This window comes from Hemicordylus capensis, chromosome 1 (assembly GCF_027244095.1).
Source record: "Hemicordylus capensis ecotype Gifberg chromosome 1, rHemCap1.1.pri, whole genome shotgun sequence".
In the NCBI taxonomy this organism is placed as follows: Eukaryota; Metazoa; Chordata; class Lepidosauria; order Squamata; family Cordylidae; genus Hemicordylus; species Hemicordylus capensis.
The window spans coordinates 375,769,324-375,788,865 of NC_069657.1; the positions used below are offsets into that span (position 1 = coordinate 375,769,324).

At 41.5% G+C, this 19,542-nt stretch overlaps 1 protein-coding gene across 1 annotated transcript in view; it reads right to left on the minus strand.

Moving 5' to 3' along the window:
- Window positions 1–4,344: 4,344 nt before the first annotated feature.
- The window catches only part of THBS2 (thrombospondin 2), a 59,065-nt gene continuing 43,867 nt past the window's right edge, over window positions 4,345–19,542 (minus strand). Inside the window, exons 17-21 of the mRNA XM_053297232.1 lie at window positions 16,788–17,015; window positions 15,464–15,735; window positions 14,074–14,171; window positions 9,626–9,765; window positions 4,345–7,669 (exon numbers count right to left, since the gene is read on the minus strand). Of these exons, the coding sequence (XP_053153207.1) occupies window positions 7,662–7,669; window positions 9,626–9,765; window positions 14,074–14,171; window positions 15,464–15,735; window positions 16,788–17,015 (746 nt within the window). The 3' untranslated portion in view covers window positions 4,345–7,661. The remainder of the gene's footprint in view (window positions 7,670–9,625; window positions 9,766–14,073; window positions 14,172–15,463; window positions 15,736–16,787; window positions 17,016–19,542) is intronic.

Here is a 19,542-nt window from a genome sequence, read left to right on the forward strand (position 1 = left end):
TGAAGTTGAGCAGGCCTGGTTTAGACCCTCTCTGCTGAAGCTGACAGGCCCCATCCTTGGCATTGGCCCTACCCCCTTGCATCTGACATCAGCTGCAGGGGGCAGGCCCACTGCCCAGGAGAAGGTCCATTTAGACCCTCTCTCATTCCTCCCCACACAGTGTTTCATTGAAATGCTGTCTAGCTGGGCTTCCCCACACCCACCCACCCCCGCCCAGTACAGCCAGCATTTCAGTGAAACACTGGCTGAAGAGGAGAGGGGTGTGCCTCAGGATCCCAACTGCGGAGCCCTTTGTTCATGAACTGGGTGTGGGAGGGGACAAGGGGGCACCCTGGCTAAGATCCTGGCAGCTGGGGAATGATCGTCTCCCCTTCCTCCATGGTCCCTATGCTCCTGGCATGTGAGGCTTTTGTTTGGAAAAAAGGTGACTACAGGGAGACATGATAGAGTTGTATAAAATGATCATGGAGTAGAGGGAGTAGACAGAGATAAATCTTTCTCCCTCTTTCACAACACCATCCCATGAAACTGAAGGCCAGGAAATTCAGGACCAAGACAAGGAAGTACTTTTTCACACAGTGCATAATTAATCTATGAATTCTCTGTCACAGGATGTGATGATGGCTACTAGGCTTTAAAGGGGGGCTTAGACAAACTCATGGAGGACAGGTCTATCAGTGGCTCCCAGTCTCAGAGGCAAGATGCCTCTAAATACCAGTTGGAGGGGAGCAACAGCAAGCAAGAGTGCATGCCCTCACCACTTGCCTGTGGGCTTATCAGAGGCATCTGATGGGACACTGTGTGAAACAGGATGCTGGCCTGGATAGGTCTTGGGCCTGATCTAGCAGGACTGGTCTTAATCGTTTGAGGAACTGACTAGCTGGGAGAGCATTCCTGTAGAATTTCAAAATTCAGGATGCAACCTTTTTCTTAATGTGGAAAGTCACAGGCCTTTTAAATTATGGCCATCAGCATCACTGGGCAGCTGCTGAGAGGACCCAGAACCCTCAGAAGAGCCCACTCCTGATTCCTGAGAGTATCACTGTGCCCATAGCTTTCATGTGGTGGTAGCAGCGTTATTCTCTTCGGATCCATGGAGGGCATGGACCCCCTGAAAGCTGGAGGTTGCTTTGATCTAAATAAATTAGCCAACATTAAATAGCCCCACAAAAATCACAGAATCTATTTAGCAGCTCTGGAGTTGAGGGCCAGCCATTATGAATGTATTACCTGCTATAGGAATTAAAAAGACCTGTCATTTTATGTCATAATTATCTGGCTGCTAATTTAGATAAAACCATTATATAAGGGACATCCATAATTGTTGGAAGATACCAGTAGTACCTCCTGCCAAACTTGCTTTTAAAACTTTTCATTGTGAAAGCAGTTCTGAAATATTCTAAGAAAAAGAACAGAATATTGGTAGCATGCATTGCTTAAAAACCCTTTCCATGCTCACATGGACCAAATTTTCAAAATGTCTGACTGTTGATGTTAAGCTTGCATCAATAAAACTCGATAATAATGGGGACATTTCTGGCTCAGAAGTCAATATGTGTGTGAACTGAGTATTACTTTCTTGTGATGGTATGCAAGGAAAAGTAGCATTTATTCAGAGAAATTCTTTCCATAAAATAAAACTTTAGAAAGATGTAACATATGACAGCAGTTTGGGTCCAAAATGTAAACCCATATATTGTGACTAGTAACAGGAAGACACTCTTTTTGCTGTCATGTCTGATTCTGAATGTGTGGAGTTACTGTATATGGCTTATTTTGAGGATATCTGCTGGACACTTGGTATTAACATTATTTGTGATTACCCATTTGAATTAGAGAGTCCTCTAGGTCCCATCACACTCTTGATAACAGAGCATCTCCCTACCTCCCTGTTTTCAAAAGTGATGTGATGGCACCAGCAAAACCTGTAACTGACGCACTCAAATTAGGCTTTCAGCTTGAGGACATGGACATTTCCCAAAAAATACAGCTACAGCATTATCCAGGATCGAATGTAGCTCCATGGTTCCTGGCAGTCTTGGACATGTGCCTGACAGTATCCAGGGCCTCAAGCTTATGAGTGTCTCAGTCACAGGTATTTCCTGGAGCCTGAAACACAGGATTACATCCTAAATAGCTTATGGATTTAAGTCAAAAAGATGTAAAGATTAACACGTTTGATTACTTTGGAGGCAATTGTTTTCACTTTCATTCCTGGGCTGAAAAAATCCATGCCATGGTCAAGGTGTCTATAACAGTATTCAGTCTGCCTTGAACAGATCTGCACTATCCCCTAAAGGACCCAAGTTCTCATTATGGGAGGGCTGATACAGCAGATCTTGCATTATCATTACTGGATATTATATTACTGGATGGCCAAACTGGATGGCCAAACATGTAACACACCTTCCATCAGCTACGGCTGGTATGCCAGGAGCTTTCCCAGGTGGGTGGCTTTACTGCAGCAGGACGTGCCTAAAGTTAAGCCATTTTGAGCACTGCACCAAAGTGCTACCTTTGCACATAATGCACAGTAACTGTGAATCATCAGGAGCAAAGCTGAATAGTGCCGTTGGCTGTATGAACGGCACCTCCTGTCACTGTCCTGATGTGACTGTTATTAACCAATAACCTTGTATGAACTCCCCCCCGCCCAAAGTGTACAAAGCTGCATTCAACATGGTACTCTCAATATCAGATTACTGTAATGCTTAATATGTGGGGTGCCTTTGAAGACTTCTAAAAAATATCAAGTTAGTTTGAAATGCAGCTACACAGGACACATCTCACCAGTGCTCAAAAAGCTATGCTGCCGGTCATTTCTGACACTATCCACAAGCTAGCTATTGCCTTTAAATCCCCACATGGCTTGGGATCTGTGTACCTGAAGGACTGCTGTCTATCACATGAGACTGACTGAACTTTCTATTCATCATTACAGGCCCTCATCCTTATCTCCCCCACCACTGGAATTAGATGGGTAATAATGATTAGGTTCTCTCAGTTGTGGCACACTGCATACAAAACATGCCCTCTCCAGAGAAATTATTCCTCGCATGGTACACAGAAGAGTGACTAATTCCAATGTTTATACCCTGCCCACAGTGGCATATTGTATTTGGCAAGAAAGGAAGTATTTCCTGATATTCGGCTTGCTAGATGCATAACAGTATACTACCAGACATAACACATATAAGTGTTGTAATGAAACAGATTAAAGAGGAGACAGCTACATGGAGTCTCCTACCCTTTCAACTAGGGATGTGCTCAAAACATGATTGACATCTCCCCTTTAACATGGAGAAGAGCACGGCACTTCTGAACACACAAATGGATGCCGCACATGCACAAAGGTGATGTGTGTGCTGGCGCCACAGGGGGGCAGCTGGGGGAGAGCGCTGTTGGCGCCTGCTGCAAGATGGGGGAAGTGCCGCGAGTACAGCAATGGTGGCGGGTAGAGGAGGAGCAGGGATGGACCTGCTCTCCTTCGTGTAAAGGGGAGGAGTTTTAAAGGGATTGTGTTTTAAAGGGATTAAAACACAATTTTTCAAGTTTCAGGTTTTTTAAATCCCTCATTTTTAAAGGGATTGTGCTGCGATTTGGATGCCAAATCTCGTTTCGGCACATCCCTACTTTCAACATATACTTATGGTAATTTTTTTAAAAAATCTACATTTGTGATGTATGTTCTGCTACAGAAAGTGGTAGCAACCGTAGGCTATCCAACATAGAGTGCCAGAGTGTAAGCCCCCCCCCCTTTCTTTTTTTTTTTTTTACAAAAATGTGATGATTTTCTAATGGTATGTCTTACCATTAGCGCTTACACTGTAGTGCCCTGGATTGTGGGCCCTGGCTATATGAATTTTTATAGCTGTTCTCATTTCTGCAGCATTTTTTCAGTGTTGATAATATAGCCACCTTTGTCATATAGAAAATTCATAGAGCTAAGGTTCTGAAACACTGCCCCACGTACAGTGCAGACATCCATGCATAGCACTAAGGTTTACAAGAAACAAAAGTTACTTTCCTCTTGATTGTAGGGGAGGGGGGGGAGTGCATTCAAACACAAGCCCCCTCAAAATGAGTGTAGCTTCAGCTATTCCACATTGATAACAGAAGAGGCTTAAATTGAATTCCATCCTATTAATTCAGGATATCTAACAAACTTAGCTTACAGGGTTGTTGCGAGGATAAAAAGAAGGGGGCATGAATGCTGCCCTGAGTTCCTAAGGGAAAGGGTGCAATAAAAATGTAATAATAAATAAATGTTTGGTTTTAATAACTGAGAAATTTGAGATATTAAATTTAAAAAAATCTATACACAAGTAAAGAGAGCACTTTCAACAAAACCTTTTACAGTTTATTGTGTATTGTTAAATGTTTTTTTAAAAGATAATTTGAATAAATGAGAGACATTAAATGGTGAAATTCTGTTCGTGCAAACAAATAAATAGCTATTTACAATCTTTGGCAAATCAAACTGTAAGTCTTGTGGGTCTCTTGCATTCTCTCTCACGTGCTGTCTCTCATACACACACGGTCACACAAAGAAAAAGGAAACAATCTTAAATAATTTACACAGTATAGGCAAATATGGTACAATCTAAATATTAACATCTTAGTCCCAGCACTGATGTCTTTTTTTTTTTTATTAGCTGAAGGATAAACAAACACTATGACATGAATAACATTTCCCTCACTACATCCCTCTGGGACTTGGGGCTAAAACACTAAAACATATGAATTGTAAAGATACCCCAAGAAATATAAAACAAACCTCATAAAGTGGACTTTTAAGAATTTTTTTCTATGACAAAACTAAGTATTGTGCAACAAAGCCAGAAATTGTGGATTCTTTATAAAGGTATATAACAGCAAGATCTATTTAAAAGTTGTTTTTGAAAACAGCTGAACTGACATTTGGCTCACTATATCCTCAAAAAAAAGGCAAGACATTGTCACCCCGATCCAGTGGCTGACTGTAGGTACAGCAGCTTGGATGCACACACAGAGCCTTATTTGCTTTGGTGGAAGGACAAGGACAGATCTGGGTATGCATCTCTTTGCAAGCCTAAAGACCATCTGTCTGTTACCTTGGATGGGGCCACTCATACGTGCATAAATTCCTTCAGTCCTGTTAAGAGCTTCTAAGTGTGTATACCTGGCTGGACTGGGAATCTTGCAAGCAATTTCCCAACCCAACTGAGCAGCCAGGGCTGTGCAAACATAAAGTAATTAAAAAAGAGGGCGGGGGGGGGGGGAAGCGGACTTCCCACCTAGCAGTTCTTTGGGAGGGGGGAGCATTCTGTCCCAACCTTGCTTGTCAAGCGGTTGATTGGCAGGATTTTATTTATTTATCTATCATATTTATATAAAACCTGATATGTGTATCTCTAGGCAGTGAGATAGCTTCTTTTATTCAGCTGCACATGCACAGCCCTTGATCCCTGATGGATCAAGGCCCATGTGTGTAGCAGAGTTGTACACAGGACTCAGTCAGGATTAAGATGACTTTATTCTTGTCTTAGTAAACCTCATCCATGAATAAAATGACACCAACATGTATACCTCATGGGCAATGCTCATTCAACTTAAAAACAAAAAAGTGTTAAATATTTGCATATTACTGTATAACCGAATAACTGTTGTATCTGGTTAGAATAAAAGCTGAAATACCTTCAGCACAATTTGCTTTAAAAGTCCTACGTCAGACAAAAATTGTGGGCAACAGTATATATTAAGCTTCCACTTATAAGGAAGGGTTCAATGGTTACTTAATTATTTGACAATTCTGGGCATTTAAAATTACTCTTAATCACACAAATAGCCAAGAGTATTCATATCTTCAGGTTGTATCATTAACAACATTCTGTAGCTACGTCCTCTGAGGAGTCCCATTGCTAATATTGTACTCTCTATGGCCTGCTTTCAAATAAATTACTGGAAAATGTAGCTGCACATAATAATAAATAGCATCAATATCCTTATAATGGGAACCATAGCATGTTACTAGACTTTGTTAGCGATAGAACTGCCACCTGATCAAAAACCCAGATCAAGGTTTGGGTGTCAAAGTGCTTGCTGCAGCAGTGTTGAGAAAATAATTCACACAATCAGTAACTATTTTAATGAAAGCCTCACACACAACCAGACAGCTCTTCAGAAATGGCTGTTAAGTCATGGAAATGCTTTGATTGGCATTGTAAATGGAATTCTCACCACTGAGTATCTTCCTAAAGTCAATACAGATTCCCATACCAATGGATTCCCATATCTTCTTGAAGTCAATACAGATTCCCATACATATTGTATGCAACCAATGAGTTTGAGGCTTGTCCACCATGCATTTCCCACTGAACACCCATGTAATGATGAAGAGGAACTGTCTAAACACAGTGGCCAAGCACTAGTTGTGTATATGAGACACAAGAGGGAATGCAAATTGAAAGCAGCCATTGGACAAGTGGAATCCTTTATATAAAAGGGGCATCCGCAAAGGTGAAGGCTGTTATGGACATTTACAAACTATTTTTCATTTACCCAACAGGAGTCCTATTAATAAACGTAAAGTGGAAGAGTGTATTGGGACTGAATACTCTGGCTGGACTTCATGCAATGCTGGTTTCCTCAGGAGTGCTTTTGGAATAATTCCTTGTGGAGGAATTATTGGGAAAAACAAATTGGAGTAATTGACATGGCTTTTTCCCCACACAAAAGTACTTGAGCTGCAAGTACGACATAGAACTTCCATCAACTCCTGTTCATGGGGCAATCCTAAACTGGATTAGATTCAGTGATATTTGCATGCATTGGATGAACAGTTCCAAAATAACATTCTTACATGTATCCCTTAATGAAAATAATTCCGAATTTACTCCAGTAGAATGGAAACGAATATAAAATCTGAATATTTCTTCTGTGTTGTCACACAAGATGTTAAGCGGTGGTTCAATTTGTAATGAAGTCTGCTAAAATCCCAGTATTTATTATTACAAGAAAGATATTGTTTTAAATTTAGAATTTCAAGCATATGGCACATCTGAAAATACGTTAGAAATCCATTAGCATTTTGAGGTATTTAATCATCAATTTAGCCTCTGCCTTGGTTCCCATGGCTTCTTAATGAGTAGGGTAGATATTTAGCAATTGGTCCCTCTTAAATTTGCTGAAGTTGATATTTCAGATTTTGTGTTACCCCACCCTGATCTGTGCACGTAATGTGGGCTTAAGAAGTGGTCTTATTTCCAACCATGTTTTTGCTTCACGATGTAAGATTCCCACCCCCCAGCACTTTATATCATATCTACATCTATCTATATAAATACATTAAGTAATTACACTTTTACACATTATATGTAAACGTCATTTTAAAACAAACAAAGGGGAAAATGTGTCAGCCAAGTGTTCACTCTACACATCAATCTGCTTTTGCTTCTGGTAGTTTTGATGCTCACATTTGGGCCCTGTCAAGCCAAGCTCATAGAAGGCACTTGGGTGTAGAACTGGAGGAGTCCCTTCTGACAGCAGGGAGGTACAAGATCAGGGAACATGCCAGAGGGGGAGTTGAAAATAGAGTGAGGAATCTGGAGTACCAGGATGTACAGAGGTGTCTAGTTTGAATGGCATCTACAGTACTTTGCTAGTTATGTAGCAGCTTTAACTCACATATCTGCAAGAGAGAGGAGGATTTGGTTAATATGGTTGCATCAACTGGAATGTAGTACAGGAAATATGAAACAATTCTAAAAAGTTATTTGTGTTTTGGCATATTATACTTATTTTTAGAATGGTTTTATACCATCTTTCTCTCCAAAACGAGACTCAAAGAGGCTAATAAAATCCACAAACTATCAGAATACAAGTTGCATTCTCACAACTAGCAGTAAAAGAGTTAATCGCAATCAGTCAGCCTCATGTACTCCTGCAGAGCATGTTGTGAGAACCTGGAATTTCTGGGCTATCCTGGTTAAATTGCAGTGGCTAACCAGCATTTAACCAGGATCACTAACCAGGATCTGATCCTGGTTAGCTATCCTAATTAAATGCTGGTTAACTACAGTAATTTAAGTGAGATTGCCTAGAAATACTTGGTTCTCATGACATACTCTGTAGGACTACATAGGGCTGGTTGATCACAGTTAACTCTTTAACCGTGATTGTTTTGGTCATGAGAATGCAGCCACAATAAAACATATTCTGAAAATCAGATATAAGTCCACATGTGCTAGTGGGCTGTAATTTACCGCATCTATCTATCTATCAAATATGTACACCGCCTTAAACTTTTGTCTCTGGGCAGTTAGGGTGACATAAAACAGGTTAAAACACAGAAAATAAAAACCTTAAAACAATTTAAAACCAGAGTCACCAAAAGCTTGGATGAATAGATAAGTCTTCAAGTGCTTTTTAAAAGTTGTCAGAGATGGGAAGGCTTCTATTTCAGTAGGGAGCGCATTCCACAAGCTTGGGGCAACAAGAGAGAAGGCCCGTCCCTGTGTAGCCAAACAGACAAGCTGGTGGCAACTGGAGACTAACCTCCCCAGATGATCTCAATGGGTGAAGTGGCTCATGATGAAGAAGACATTCTCTTAAATACCCAGGGCCTAATCCATTTAGGGCTTTATAGGTTTTATTTATTTATTTCATTTATATCCCGCTCTTCCTCCAAGTTATTTTTATCCTCACAACAACCGTGAGGTAGGTTAAGCTGAGAGATACATAACTAACCCAGAGTCACCCAGTGAGTTTCATGGTTGAATGGGGATTCAAACTCGGGTCTTCCTGGTCCTAGTCCAACACTCTAACCGCTACGCTATGCTAACTTAGTGGTTAGAGTGCTTATCAGCGGCCAGAAACCTAGCGGTGGCCAGTATAGCTCTCAACACAGGAGTAATATGAACTCTCCAAGATGAACCAGAGACCAACCTGGTTGCCACATTCTGTACCAACTGCAGTTTCTTGACTACGTACATAGGCAGCCCTACATTTGCAACACGCCTTTCCATCTGCTACTATCCTTACAACAATCCGGTGATGTAAGTTAACCTAACATGTATTGGCCCATTTTAGATGAAATGGGAATACTTTCCCTCTGTGTGAACAAGCCCAACAGCACACATGCTCCTCTGTTCCTCTCCTCCTCCTCTGCACATGGAGGGAAGAGATCAAAAGCTTCTGCTTTTCATTTTTGACTAACCACAGCTCCATGTGCTATCAAAGCTTTCAATTTTAAATTAACCAAAGCTCCATGTGTCATCTGAACTGGGGAACTGTGCTTAATTTTAACTATGGTTTGTTCATATAAAACAACAGCAAGCTCATTACAGATGTTAAGTGCAATTTTATATATTATTCTAGCTCTGCATGCTGATTCACACATGTGAGTGCCAATGTCACCAGGAGGTTGCAGGGAACAGTGCCGCAGCCCCACATGGCCAGTTGGGGTCCATGCACCACGCCTGGAAAAGCAGCGGGGCAGGGAGGAGCAGGTCAGGAACCCTCTACCAGCTCCTTAAGGGAACCACTCCCCACCCCACCAGCCCCTGCATGAGCCATTCATGTATATCTCTATAATGCTGAAACATTTGGAGCACAAACCAAATTCTAATTTTACACATCAATTTACCTCTGCATTCATACTTGAGGTCAGAGAAGTATACCATCTCTTGTGAGAAGACAAAAAGACCTAACCGCCCTCCAGCATAGGTCTTGTCATAGATTGGTCCAGAATCTGCCATGACCTGCTTCCCTTCATATACTAAAACCCTGTGAAGAAAGAATACAGTGCTTGAAATGATACTTCAGCTTCTTAGCTATAAGAAGAGTCCTTTTAAGAAAAATACCATGTCGCATTCTCACACAAGTTTCCAGGACACATGACTTTTAACACATGGTCTACTCTTCCATTCCTGGCTTACATGAACCAGCTTGGCCAGCAGCCACAGCCTTTTTCTCCCTGAATATGTTCTGGTGTTGCATTTTATGAACAAGTCATTTTATGAACACCATCTGCAAAGGATTTCCCAAGGTTTTAAGTCCAGTCAAGTCTGGTAGGGTGGGCGTTTGTGCTGGAAAGGACTGTCCAGCATTAGATGTGGATTAGACTCAGGCATCTCTACCCAATCTTATTAGATTGGAGATCTAGATATATTATCACCTGAGCCTTGTTACTCCACCAATAAAGATAGTTAAAATTTGGCTAATGTTGCCATTTCTCACCAGAATGTACAGAAAACTTGAAGAGGGGTCATGCATATCAATAGGAAACACCACTCCAAAGTCTCGGGGCACATTGTACATCATATGATCGCTGACAGCAGATGTTACTAAGTGCTTCAGCTAAATGTGCTAAGTATTCCATTACAGATCAGCCTGCTTTAAGGAAACTGTTCTTTACCTTAGAGAGTTAGTGGGTGGCTTCTGCAGTTAAAAATGGGTTACGTATTTTTCTTTCAGGCTGGAATTGAATCATCCTGGAGACCAGGATTATCGGTGTTTGTTGTAGTGCTTTCTCTGCTCCATGTTCCGATGTTCTTGGAACATGGGAAAGCAGAACCGTAGGGCTGATTTAACATGGGAAAACCTCAAAGCAATATATTCTGCTCCTGCCAGAGGGCAGACTGATGCTACCAGGACAGTCCATTACACCAGTCCAGAGAAGTCCGTTGTGGGTTTCATTAATTTCAACAGGGCATAAGCATGACTGATTTTCTTGTCTGTATTGTACATACTGGGTGTGTGACTCATGGGGATTGGATGCACATCAGAACGCATCTGGTGTGCATCTGAGTCCTAAAAATGGTTGTTCTTGCATTTAAATTAGAGCACAAAGTCACATTAATTATCAAATTTTATGAGTTTAAAGGTTCTGGTCTGGCAAGTCTAGGCTAGTCCTTCTTTCAGCTATGCTGTGAGCAGATGGAAGCCTGACCAGCATTGTGCGGTGGAGAGTGGTGGTCAGGGCTACATCTATGAAGGGCCAGGCTACAACAACAACTGGAGCAATGGAGTGATGCATCCTTCTATATTCTTACAGTTTATGGTGTTCTAGGTAAATGGCCAATATACTTGATCTTAAGACCAGTTCAGATTCCTCTTCCATATCTTAGAACAAATACACAGTCAGGAGGGGCTAGGAGGATAACCATTATATGGCTATATACTTATCCAGAAATGCTATAGCCTTATTGAGTCAGCCAATTTGCCTACTATCTGGTCTTCAATAGCTAGCAATTCGGGAGAGAGTACTGAACACCACCAGGATTGGATGATTGCTTCTAGCAATATAAGGGTTTAAAGATCTCTAAAACACAAAATGCATGCCTGGTTGTCATTGTTTACTACCACTGATACTGGAATATCACCTGTGATTCATGGCATAACATCTAGATGAGCCCTGCAAGTACTTCAAAAGTTTTGGAATCTTCCACTAGATCCATTTCAAATATGCAAAAACAACATATAGTACAGCCCTCCCTGGATTATACCATTTCAGACTAAGTAGGGGAATTATATGTTTGACACCACCCTCACCCTCCCCATGTAAAAAACTCTTTGCAATGTAAACCTAACAGGCACGTGGAACTTTTTTATTCGAGGGTACATTCAAGCTCATGGTTCTCTACCTGCAATCTAAAGCTACCTTGAGCCATTTTTTGGAAGGGCGGTATATCTATCAATCAATCAATCAATCAATCAAACAAATAATAAAGTGGTATACTCCATGAAGGCCTACATCATGTGCTATTTCCTGAATGCTTGAATTAACCTTATAGGTTTGCTCAAACTTGACTTTTTCCTGAGCAACAACTTCCTCTTGTTCCATCTTACTGAGTCTTGCCAACTACAGGGCAAAGTTATCTATACTTGAAAAGTTACAGAATGCTGTGGAGGCTAAATGGCATATTGTAATGGGAACATAAATAAATAGTGGCTGACATCCTAACTAATGAAGCCCCAGCACAGTCAATAGGGAACCATTTCCAGGTTGCAGGGAGTGCTTCTGAGGTCAGGGAAAATAGGTGAAAATCCTTCGCCCTGCACAACCAGCCAAACACTGCTAGTCTGCAGCGCAGAAGATAGTCAGAATGTTGGTCAGTATCAGATGATGAAGAAGGCTGTTGCTTATAAATACGAATACAATGAATATTTATATAACGCTTTTCAACAAAAGTTCCCAAAGCTGTTTGCACAGATATACATAAAATGGCTCCCAGTCCCTAAAGGGCTCACAATCTAAAAAAGAAACATAAGAGACACCAGCAACAGCCACTGGAGGGATGCTGTGCTGGGGATGGATAGGGCCAGTTGCTCTCCCCTGCTCAACAAAGATAATCACCACCTTAAAACGGTGCCTCCTTGCTCAGTTGGCAGGGGGACAGCTAAGCTGCTGAAATACAACAGCCTGTATCACAATAAACTAGTTACTGGCAGACAAACTGTGCAAGAGTACGTCAGCCCATTAACATGGGATGCGTGCAAGTTGCACAAATTGTATAACTGCAAAAATTGTTCAAGAAAAGTCAGCCCATTAGAAATACTGGGCTTATGCTTGCATAACACCATTTGCACAATTTTTGTGTCTGTGTAACTTGAGTACATACAACCCTTGCACAGCATGTCAGCCTGTGGGGCTGTGCCTATGAGCAGCCCTACCCAGGCTTGTGCAGCCCAACCAGGGTAGGGCTACTCGTGACTAATCCCGGCACTGCCCCACCGGGTAGCCCAGGAATTTTCACATGGCTATTACCTAGGCAGAAGGGTGCAAGTGCATCCTTCTACTGGGGATCTGGTTGTGTGTCTGCTTGGGCCTGGCTTGAGCAGAAATCCCCCAATGCATCATGCTCCTCTCGCGGTGCATTGTGCTAATTCTGGTGGCCAGGCAGCATTTCCTGGGCCTCCAGCATGCCACACCGCTCGCTGCAGTGGCAATTGTATTTGCAGTGGCACGGCATGGGGTTCCTGAAGTTCGGGTGGGGGGACGTAGGTATACTCCTGCCTTCCCCCCAGTCCTCCCTAGCCACCAGAGATTTCAGTCGCGTGAATGACCTTAGTATCTTTTTAGTGCTACAGACTAATTTGAATGCTGTGAAAATTGTCCATTCTTGATTAGCTACATTAAACACTGATCAACTATTTTTCTCATCACAGATTGTTCCAATTACAGTATTCTCATGCAGGAATGATTCAGGCAATAGAACTGCATGTATCAATGATTCCAAGGAAAAAGCTTTGGTTTCAGAAAATGTTAATTACTAGGATTGCTGTGGTGCAGTTGCCATGTCCACACCATACTAAAAAGGGCAGAAATCCCATGAGAAATTTCATTTGTCTTATAGAAAGTTGTTTGGCTTCCCTTGAAAATTCTCAGATGTTTCTCCTTGGAAGGAACTCCAAAATCTGCTTCGAATTTCACTTTTTTGAAATTTCAACGCCAACCTACATCATACTCACACAATGCCACATTTGCATGGGAATGTTGTCATTTTGCTCATCCCATGATGGGAAAAACATGGTGTATGAATCAGTGTTTTAAAAATATATGGATTTTATTGAAATAATGTGCGTGAATAATTGTGTGAGCACTTGTGTTGTTTGTTTCTCAGTTAAGATTGACTTCCAGATGGAATGCTCAGACATCCCAAGTCTAAGGAAGCACTTAGAGCCTCCTCTGCTGCAATTAATGTTTTTAGAATTTTCTCAGAATAAGGGTGGGTGGCGGGATATCCCTCTCAATATTCTTTTAAGCTTTGTTTTCTCAGCTCTCTATTTTCAACTTTGCATTATCAAAACAAAAACAGCCCCTTTCCAAGACTTTGAGGTATTAAGTTTTATCTAAAAATCAATTTGTTTATATGAGCCATTCAAAGGAAATTGAACACATCTGAAGAGATGGAAAGCTAGGGAAAGGTAAACTGTTCAGATTTCTCCCAAATTGTCCAGGACAAGAAGATAGGCTACCATCAATGAAATGCCAGCGCTGGAATTTGCTTACAATACAAAGTACTCAGTAAAACTTCATTTTTTGATCAGATGGAAAAAGAAAAATGCTATATATTACAGGAAATGTCATACTTTATTAATCCTGTTTTAGGCCTGTGGATCAAATGCCACCTGTAGGCAGTGTAATCTTTCCAGCCGATGTTCTTGGGATCGTGCCACAAGGTTCGCACCTGTGGTGAGAACAACAAAAATCCTTAAATTAAAAAGAATATGTCAAGAGTGATTTGCTGCAATAATTGGAAGTGATCGGATTTCTAGACTCATTTCTTTAGATGAATAGACAAAAAGTTTAAAATGTTCGGGTATTTGTTTTGGTGCACCCAAAGTATGAGATGTCCACTCTCATGCTTTTATTATTTACCAGCTAAATGCAGCACTGACGGACGGAGGACCAAGGCAGAGGAATATATTGGGAGGCTGCACTTTGCGTGCCCTGCACAAGGAGGCCCTCTCTGCAGAGAGCTACTCAGGGTGGATTATGAAACTCATGTTTGGCTCCCATCGCAAAAGTGTTCCCAAATGCAGTGCTTTCCTTTTCCCCCAGAAGAGCAGATGGCTGCAATTCACTTACATGGAACCAAGTAATGGGTGGTTGTCCTCAGAGACACCATGAGGTGGGGGGAGCTAAACCTGTCCCTGTTTTCCAGAACTTTGGTTGTTTTAGTGATGCTACTTGGAACTCACTTGAAAGCCTGGGAGCCACGGATAATGAAGCCGGCTTCATGATCGATGCCTGGGTTTCATTCTTGGTCATTTTGAAGCACTTGGTCATTTTGAAGTTACATGGCATCCCTTAACTGGACATGACAGGTTCAGATCTAGGGCCCACACTCACAAATCAAGTACTCTTGTGACCAAGCCGTAGTTCCACAACAGCATCAAGTGAGTATGTAAGGTCCAAGCAACAATCCCATTAACATCAAAGTAATAAGCCCGAATTCTTATGCTTAGAGCAGGGCTGCTCAACTTCGGCCCTCCAGCTGTTTCTGGACTACAACTCCCATAATCCCCAGCCACAGTGGCGCATAGACAGGGTTTATCGGGGTTGTAGGCCAACATGTACAGGAGAGCCAAAGCTGAGCAGCCCTGGCTGAGAGTTCTGCTTTCTTCTCTGGAAACCCATCTCTCCTCACTTACTATAAGACAGCCACTGCCTGTTTGTGATGATAGTCATGACTTTCAATCAAAAAGGGCCCATGTAATGCAACACAGGCTTTTGTCCCCATCAGAATAGCACAGAATCTCTTATGTGGCGCAGTCGTGGCACACAAAATCTGGAAGGGGAGAAACAGTATGTCGGGACTGGAGCCTGGGATTCCTAGAGCTGAAGCTAACATTCTCTGCACAGCACCAAACTCTGAATCATCAGTCACACACACTGTAATTGGTTGATTGCGATCATGCAAAACAAGCAAAAATAAATTAAAATATTGTATTCACTATCACCAGCTCAGGAAGTTACCTGTCCAGGAGTATTTCCTGTATGCCAAAGGGCATTTCTCAAATGTTCACCAGTGCCAGTTGTAGAGTTCACTACTTTAAGTGATACCCCTGAGTAACCATAAGCTCTGGTGGGTTTGTCCTCCCAATAGGTCTGAGTAACTTGTTTCCACATTAGGACATAGAAGCGACTGCTGGACTGATAGCCAAAGACAAACCCAGCATAATCATCATCCCGGTCTGTGTTAACGTAGAATGTACCACTGAAGTCAACAGAACTGAACTCATCATAGCCTGAAACAGAATGAAAAATGTAGATGCTCAGTTCTCTCAGAAGTTGCAGCTTGTTCGATATGTTGATGTTTAAAAGCTATTCTCTTCTTGTGTACCTGAAAACTGCACCAGCAGGCCTGTTGCAAATTTTCCTACTTCACTTAGTGCCTAGAGTGTCCATTTAGCTGCAAGCATCTGTCATTACACTGTTTGGTGCATTCCTTATTCCCCACTGTATCGCAGTGGAATATTACATTTATATTATGCCTTTCTTCCATACTGGTGTCATACATGGGATTTCCAGATGGTCACCCATTCTGATGTAGATTTGCTTAGCTTCAGCCAAGTAGGTGTATCATGTGCCTTCAGACCATGCCCTGGGATCTATCATATGTTTATTTCTTGGCTTTCTGCATTCTTCATACTTATACAAAGTATACATATAAATATACTTGCTTTAAAATGAGTTCATTCAGAAAACATGCATGTATTGGTGCATACATGGAATGCGGGATAGGGGCATGTGCCTTCTCATTTTTAATTCAGGTCTTTGGCCATGAAGGATAAAAACCTCCTTTTGCCAGTGCAGATGACAGGTCTACCATCCTAGTGGGGGTACACATCTCTTCCACATAGTACACCATCTCACTGCCACCAAGTTACATGGGAGGGCCTCCCACATAAGGCACTCCCACATCACTGCCCTCCCACATAAGGTAATGATGAAAAAATGTGCCCAGTGGGGGAAAAACACACACAGTCACAACCATAATAAAAGTTTAGGTAACAATCCAGAGAACCATGCAACCAGTTCTGTTCCATTTATCCATGCAGTGGGGCTTTGGATTTGCACTTCTTAAACTGCAGCCCCCACTCTCACACAACAAACTAAGGTGAATTTCAAAAGCAGCATTCTACAATATAACAGCAGGATATCCATAGAGCCATTTTGTATATAAAAGCTCATGTGAATAGCTAAATTAGTTATCTGGATTGTGCTTATGGTTTATAATTCTGCATGTATTATACTCAAAGGACTCTGCAGATTAATTCTAACTATCCTTAGTACTTACCTACAGCTATGCCAGGATCTGAATTGGCAGTCTGTACCAGTTCTTTGCCTTGATGACGAATAACCCAATTTGGGTCAATCTGAGCTGTTCCTTTAGGATCAAGTGGGACCATCTGGAACTTTCTGAAATCAGTTTCACTAATGGCATCATTTTCAGGACACACATCAAAAATATCTGGAACGTTATCATTGTCAAAGTCATCTTTGCAGATATCACCTCTGCCATCACCTAAAAATATAAATATATAATACAAAGAACATAGAATTGTTCAATATTCTATCCACACCTGTCTTTCTGTAGGGAGAAGCAGCAGAAATTCCAGTAAGAGTTATGGAAAATTTCACTGAGTATCAAATGTATGTCAGCATTAATACAAAAATTGCAAATTTCGCAGTCATGCCACCCTTTCCAAAAACTGGAATCAAATGGTACAGGTGAAGAAGAGTGTCTACCATGTTCTATTCTCATGGAGGATGCTCCCCCCTGCTAACTGGGCAAAGAGGCACCTTTTACCGTGGTGATTCTCTTTATTTAGCAGGGGGAGAGTAACTGGCCCTATTCACCCCCAGCACAGTACTTCTAGTGACTGTTGCTGGTGTCTATCTTATGTTTCGTTTTAGAATGTGAGCCCTTTGGGGACAGGGAGCCATCTTATTTGTTATTTCTCTTTGTAAACCGCCCTGAGCCATTTTTGGAAGGGCGGTATAGAAATTGAATTATTTATTATTATTATTATTATTATTATTATTATAGTAGAATAATTTTTGCTAACTTTTAAGTGGGTGAAAATGTAGTGGATTAGGATATACTTCTACAGCAACAAACAATTGTTCTGGTCAGCTGAAAGGCCCTTCAGTCTCATTGGACCAGTATGGACGATACAGTCCCTGTATGGGAGAAACTGAGTTAACCCCTTATTGAGAAACCCATTTTGATGAGCTCGCAGTGGAGATCTGGACACAACTGTTTAAGGTATAAAACAAGTGAAGGCCTGGTAGCAAAGAGACTGCCTGTGAGGAGACTAGCTCCTCCCCCCTGCCCCCTCTCCTGACTGGCCAGACGTGGAGGGGGCCAAGATGGCGCTGACGTGCCTGCTTCTCAGGCCGGGTGCACAACCCCGCACCCCACCCACCGCTTGGGAGCGGAGGCGGGAAGCGGCATTTTAAAAGTTGCACACTTAGATAGCAAAGCCTGCATGCTGTACTAGCTACCTCATGGTGAAGGAAGAAGAAGTAACAGAGAGAACAAAGAAGATTTTTATTTATTTATTTATTTGATTTATATACCGCTCTTCCAAAAATGGCTCAGATGGAAGTGCCCTAAGATGGAAGTGTCCTAAGAGTATCAAACTATCAATCAGAGCAGACTTAAAGCAGAGATTGACAGGGTACGGAGAGAACAAGGGTTCCCACCTTGTTCAACACTCTCTAAAAAAACAAAAGTTTTTTAAAAAGAAAACTTACCGCCTGGTCCGGCAGCCTCTGGGTGGTGCTGCTGCGGCCATGTGGAAAGTCTCCAATGGCTCCTGCTCCCCACACTGGCCGCCCCCCGGTATTTTTAGGACCAGTTCAGCATGGAACCAAACCAGGCCCGGTTTGGTTCAAGTCCAGTTCTATTTGAACCAAACTGGGCATCCCAGTTCCATGCACACCTCTACATATATTGCACACAAACCAATAACTCATGTCCTACCCTGTCCAGACCTCAAAATCTTCCTCAGCACAGGCAGTTTTAGGAAAAACAGAACCAATGGGGTACATTGGTAGCTGTCCAAGAAGTCAGTTAAAACATATTATTTGTAGAAGTTTTATGTTATTTTCAAAACAGTATCATTCTTGCTTGTCCCTTGCTAGCTGAGCAAAGAGGCACCTTTTTAAAGACGATTCTTTTTCTTTAGCAGGGGGAGAACAACTGGCCCTATCCATCCCCAGCACAGCATCCCTCCAATGGCTGGTGCTAGTGTCTATCTTAAGTTTCTTTTTTAGACTGTGAGCCTTTTGGGGGCAGGGAGTAATTTATTTATTTATATCTATGTAAACCACTCCGGGAACATGTGTTGAAAAGTGGCATATAAATATTTATCATATTTGTCATATACTAAACCACTTCGGGAACATTTGTTGAAAAGTCGCATATAAATATTTATCGCACTTGTCATATACTCTCTTCCAACTTATACTATATGCCATATGGCCACTTATGTATCAGAGGTGAATGTGAAATGAAATATCTGACAAGCAATATGTGAATATTTCAGCTGCATGTAAACTATCAGTGATAAACACAATTCAAACAAGCCCAGAGTGCCACAGAGCTTGATTTTAAAAGGGCACTTTGGAATTTCTAAATTCCATTTTATCTTTTTGTCATCAGATGCCTTCAGCAATGTTCTGCCATGAATACCTAAATTAGTGGACATTTATTTTTGTCACATCTGTATCAAATGAGTGAGAAGGGCATTATAGTAAATCACACAAAAATAGCTCTTGGCTACTTATTTATGGGGAAAACTGTTTATCTTGCAAAAAAATAGCATGATAAGCTATAGGGGAAATAAGCACTCTTTTGAACCCTGGAATGTGACTGTAATGAAATATCAGTAGATTTGTGTAGTATTTAAGACAGAGCTCAGAAAAAAGAAAAAAAATTTAGCAGAAGCTTGTAACCACCAAATCTCTTGTTATAGAAGAAGATGGCAATGTGGTAAATGGTTTGAAAGCTCAAATGTAATATTTATAGTGGTTTCAGTTGAAGT